This window comes from Phaseolus vulgaris, chromosome 11 (assembly GCF_051622355.1).
Source record: "Phaseolus vulgaris cultivar YP4 chromosome 11, ASM5162235v1, whole genome shotgun sequence".
NCBI classification, from domain to species: domain Eukaryota; kingdom Viridiplantae; phylum Streptophyta; class Magnoliopsida; order Fabales; family Fabaceae; genus Phaseolus; species Phaseolus vulgaris.
The window spans coordinates 9,125,653-9,130,374 of NC_143508.1; the positions used below are offsets into that span (position 1 = coordinate 9,125,653).

A 4,722-nucleotide genomic window follows, 5' to 3' on the forward strand; every position below is an offset into this window, starting at 1 on the left:
TTTAGTTAAATCAAATAATTTTTTATAGATTAAAAAATTATTAGTATTTAATGTAATTTATATTATTAATAAAAATATATATAATAATTTTTAAACTTTTATAAGTTTTTAATTATTAATTATTTAAAATTTAAAGATGGTAGTTAAAATATTTTTTAATAAAAAAATTTGATTTTTGATTTATGCTTTCAATTTTAAAATAATATAATTCTCTTAATTAGATAAGAATTTTTTTAAATTATAATAACAAGATAAAAAAAGTAACCACACATAAAGAGATATATTGTATTAAAAAAATTAGATAACTGTTTAAAATTTGGATAAAAAACTATTATAAAGCAATGAAAACATATAGTCACTTCCATTGAATAGAGGAAATATTTCTCATAAACTAAAAAATAACAATAAATAAATGTCATCTGCTGAAACAAAGTTATTAAAACAAATAATCTATCTTTCTACAGTATAAATAAAAACATTAGTATAATTTATTTAATAACTATTAGGAAGAAAAAATTAATACTTTTTTTCACAACATGTTTGCATGTTTCGATATTTTTATAGAAATTTAAAAAATCAAAACCTGTTCAAAAAAAATAAAGTGTTAGTTCCTTTTTATTAAATACCGTTTCCTGACTTAACTCTTTTCTCTGCAACTCATCACCAAGCCCGAGAAAAACTTACAGATAAGAAACTTTTCTGTCATCGGCTATCGGTTACTTATCAATGCAAGTTCCAAGACACCACCGTTTTAATAATTACCTCACCGCCAAAAATATATTAAACAAATCAAAATAATAAATACAGAGAATAAAATAAACTCAATTTTGGAATTTGAAAAAAAAAAAGTTCAATTCAACTGCAACTTTATTTACATGACATCACTTTTTTCATTTTTCAAACTTCTATTTCACTCTTTCAAAAACCCGAACCGGTAACCCGCCTCTTAAAGTGGCAGTTAGACCGGGTGCGAACCGGAGCTCCTGATCCGGTTCAACGACCCGAATGTCAAACCGCCGAATCAATGCAACAACAACAGACTTCATCTCCGTCAAAGCCAAATCCTTCCCCAAACACACCCTTACACCAGCCTGAAACACCGGATACTTGAAAGGACACGGTGGTACGAACACTCCGTCGCGCAACCACCTTTCGGGCCTGAATTGGAGGCAATCGGGCCCCCAAATGTTTTCCATCCGGCCCATGGCGTAAGGGTGGTAGGTGACCCGACTCCCCTTCCGTACAAAAGTGCCATCTGGCAACACGTCATCCTCCTTGGCGAACTTCGAATCGAACTGAATGGGCGGAAACAGCCTCATGCTCTCGTGAACAGCACCGTTCAGGTAATGCATTTCGCGAATCTGTTCAAACGTCGGCGGTTCCGGGCCCGGGCCCACCTCCTCGCGGATCCGCGCCTCCACTTCGGGGCTTTTCGACAGCAGTGAAAAAAAGCCCGTCAACGCCGAGGCGATCGTGTCGCGGCCCGCCAAAAGAAAGCTCACCACGATATCTCTCAAGTAAGCGTCGTCGTCAACGGATCCCATGAACCGCGAGAGAAGGTCGTTACGCGAGTTGAACCCCATTTCCCTCCTCTGCTTTATCATCCCGTCTGCGACGTCGTTCACGACCTTGATCGCCTCTTTCAGTCTCTTCTCCGAACCGATACCGAGAAGCCGCTTCGCTTGCCAAACACACGGCGACGAGGTCATGGCGCGTTCCGCGGAGAGTTTGGAGGCCAGGTCAAACGCGTCGGCGAGGTCCGAAACGGGAAGACTCGGAAGAAGACAACCCGGGTCAAGACCGAACGATATTTTGCATATGTTGTCGAAGGAGAATCTTCTCAGTATGTCCTGCAAATCCAAGACCTTTTCCTTGTTCATTTCGCCACGCGCGGTTGAGACCGCAATAGGGAGCAAGCGCGAGTGGATCTCCTCGTTGACCAACTCCATCGCGTAGGAGCGAATCGCGACGCTTCCGAGTTCAAGACTGGCCATTTTGCGTTGAAAGCGCCAGGAATCGCCGTCGACGTTGAAAATTCCCTTGCCGAGAAGGTCGCCGAGGATGGCGGAGAAGGGTTTCCCTTTGGGGTAGTTGTGGAAATTGGTCTTGAGAATGTACTCGACGTTGTCAGGGTTGGAGGTAATGGTGTTCCCCAAGACATGCATATGGATGGTGCCGGATGGGGACTTTCGGAGAAGGTGCGTGTACCAGTCGCAGAGGTTGGTAAACTTTCTGGCCCAGCTGAGGGTCAAGTAACTCTTGCAGAGGAGGCAGTTACACCAGGGCTTCATCCTGGTGATGAAAAGCAGGAAGGAGAAGAAAGAGAAGAAAAGGGTGAAGGAGAAGAAGACGAAGGCGCAGGTAGCAGACATTGATGGAAGAGAAAGAGAACCTTGGAAACTCATCTCTCTCCGAATGAAGTTTTTTTAATGTGATGTGTATGCAATTAATAGAAGCGTGAAGAGGGAGGTGGGAGGCTCTGATATATATACATATACAATGGGTTCGGTCCACTGTAGTACTACTGCTTATAGTAGCAATACAATGGGCAGGTATAATAATCCAAAATTGGTGTGTGGTTTTTTGTTTTGGGTTATTATTATTTAATTGGAAAAATAATATTGATAAATAAATGGAGAAAAGAAATAGAGTGGTGGAAGGAGAGAGTTGACAAAAGAACACGTAGAAGCCGTAAGCGTCAACTGGCATGAGTAACGCGTGCGTAAAATAACGCGACAGGACAGGAGGAGTTGCTGGAACATACGTCGTTGTTGTTGGCTCTTTATTTCTCCCACGTGAGTAAATTGTGTTTGGGTTGTGTGGGCCAAAGCTTTTCTAGATTTCGGCTTTGTCTTTGGACTCTCAACACTCGTAACCAGCCGTCACTAGAATAACTGGTGCCAGTTGCGTTAACTACTAGTACAAGAGGTTTCGTTTTTTCAACTAACCTTAGATTTTGTTTTTTTATTATTATTTATCTCATGTCGGCATTTTGTTTTGGGCCAGGTAAGTAGTGTGTGTTTCCGGCTGTGACTGCTGAGCTCATAGTACAACCACACCATTCCAATCCAAGTATCACTTTCGTTTGTGAACACTTCATTCTCCTCCTCAATGTTTTCCCACGTTTTCCTTTGTTTTACTTCATTTTAACCAAAAAAAAACCACTACTGTTTCATGGCCTAGTCGGCAAGGGTTATTTCTCAAAAATTTACGACACTTATGGAGCGACAGTATCCCAGTGCCCCCAATAGAGGAATGAGATGGATTTTAGCATAATTCTTGTATTGTACTATCATACTTCACAATATAATTTACTGTTTTTTAGATTTTATTACTCTTCAATGTTTCCTAGTAAATTTATTTATGTATCTAAATTTAATATTTTCTAACTATTTTAAAAGTATAAATTCATGTGTGATTGAATGGTATGTTGACAAGTGAAATGACCAATAAATAATAATAATGTGGAATGTAATCGAGACATGATATGTTCAAGAAATGAAATATTGTGTTTTTTTTTTTAATAATTTAGTTTTTTTTTTTTTATCTTCACTATGTTTTAACTTTTCTTTTGTAGTATTTTCCATGGTGAATTTTGTATTGAAATTTTAAAATATTAACAAAGAAAATAAAATATAATCATTTGTATAAACAAATGATATATGTACCGACCAGGTAGTCGGGAGTGATGACGTGGCAGCAAGTGATAATATAGGCGCGTTGAGCGGAACACCTGACTGACAGAAGGGAAGTACATCGGGAAGTCTGAAGTCTGTGTAGTCGTCAATCGTTAAGTTGGCGTTCTCCGATCTCTAGCATATCTAACCGCGCGGTCACCAAGCTTGTATCATAGTCGCCATATGTGGGTTTAGGCGACCAAGTGGTTAGAGATCGCCGAAAAAAGGACATTGCCAAAGGATCAGGAAGGCTTGCTTAGGGCCTTCAGAGGGTACGAGTACGAAGGACGAAGTTATCAGATGATCATTCCCCAGCCAGAGGTTGGGGCAAGGGAACAGCTTACCAGAACATACACGATAAGCAAGTAAAGCATATCGTGATAGCGGCAGGCGAGACCACAGAGAAGGTGTGCATGGTGACACCCCGTGCTCGCCACTAGAAGAGATCGCGCTCCAAGGCAGCTATGCACCGAGTTACTCCTTGCATGGGTAACTTAGTCGAACAGCCTGAAGAGTAGAGGACGCTCCAGATGGTGACACGTGTACAGCTGGATGCGAGCCACGTGTCCGGAGGTGTAACCGTCAGGAGAGAGAAAATGCTCAGGTATATAAGGGACTCTTAACAGATTCTAAGGTACGCGCTTTTAGAACACTTCTTTACGCTTTGAGAACACTTGAGTACGCGGAGAGAGATTTTGCACGGTTCCTTGAGTTTTAGCTTTTCTCTCTTAGAGTTTTTGGTGATTCCGTCACTGACTTGAGCGTCGGAGCCCGATCGGCCGCAGCGGCGCCACTCTGTCTTTTTCAGGTTCTTGAGGAGAATCGAGGTGTGAAGGACGGAAGCTAGCGTGGTGCAAAGCCGATCCAGAGGGAGATACCTTTGACGTAGCAGGACTCTTGCGCTCTGATCAACCGGCAGGATCAAAATATATATATATATATATATATATATATATATAATTCGTTAATTTTTTATTCCTATATACAAATCAACATCTAACCCGTAGATTTATTGTTTTTCAGGTGTTATATGTGCCTCAAATTC

General features: G+C 40.6%; 1 protein-coding gene across 1 annotated transcript; it reads right to left on the minus strand.

Moving 5' to 3' along the window:
• Positions 1–825: 825 nt before the first annotated feature.
• CYP94C1 (cytochrome P450, family 94, subfamily C, polypeptide 1) lies at positions 826–2,587 on the minus strand. Its single transcript, XM_068627317.2, has one exon. The coding sequence runs from the start codon at positions 2,403–2,405 to the stop codon at positions 906–908; it is 1,500 nt and encodes a 499-aa protein (XP_068483418.1). The 5' UTR covers positions 2,406–2,587; the 3' UTR covers positions 826–905.
• Positions 2,588–4,722: the final 2,135 nt, after the last annotated feature.

What these genes read in the sequence shown, in the direction of transcription:
- CYP94C1 (XM_068627317.2), bottom strand. Translation starts at nt 2,405, where the DNA reads ATGAGTTTCCAAGGTTCTCTTTCTCTTCCATCAATGTCTGCTACCTGC.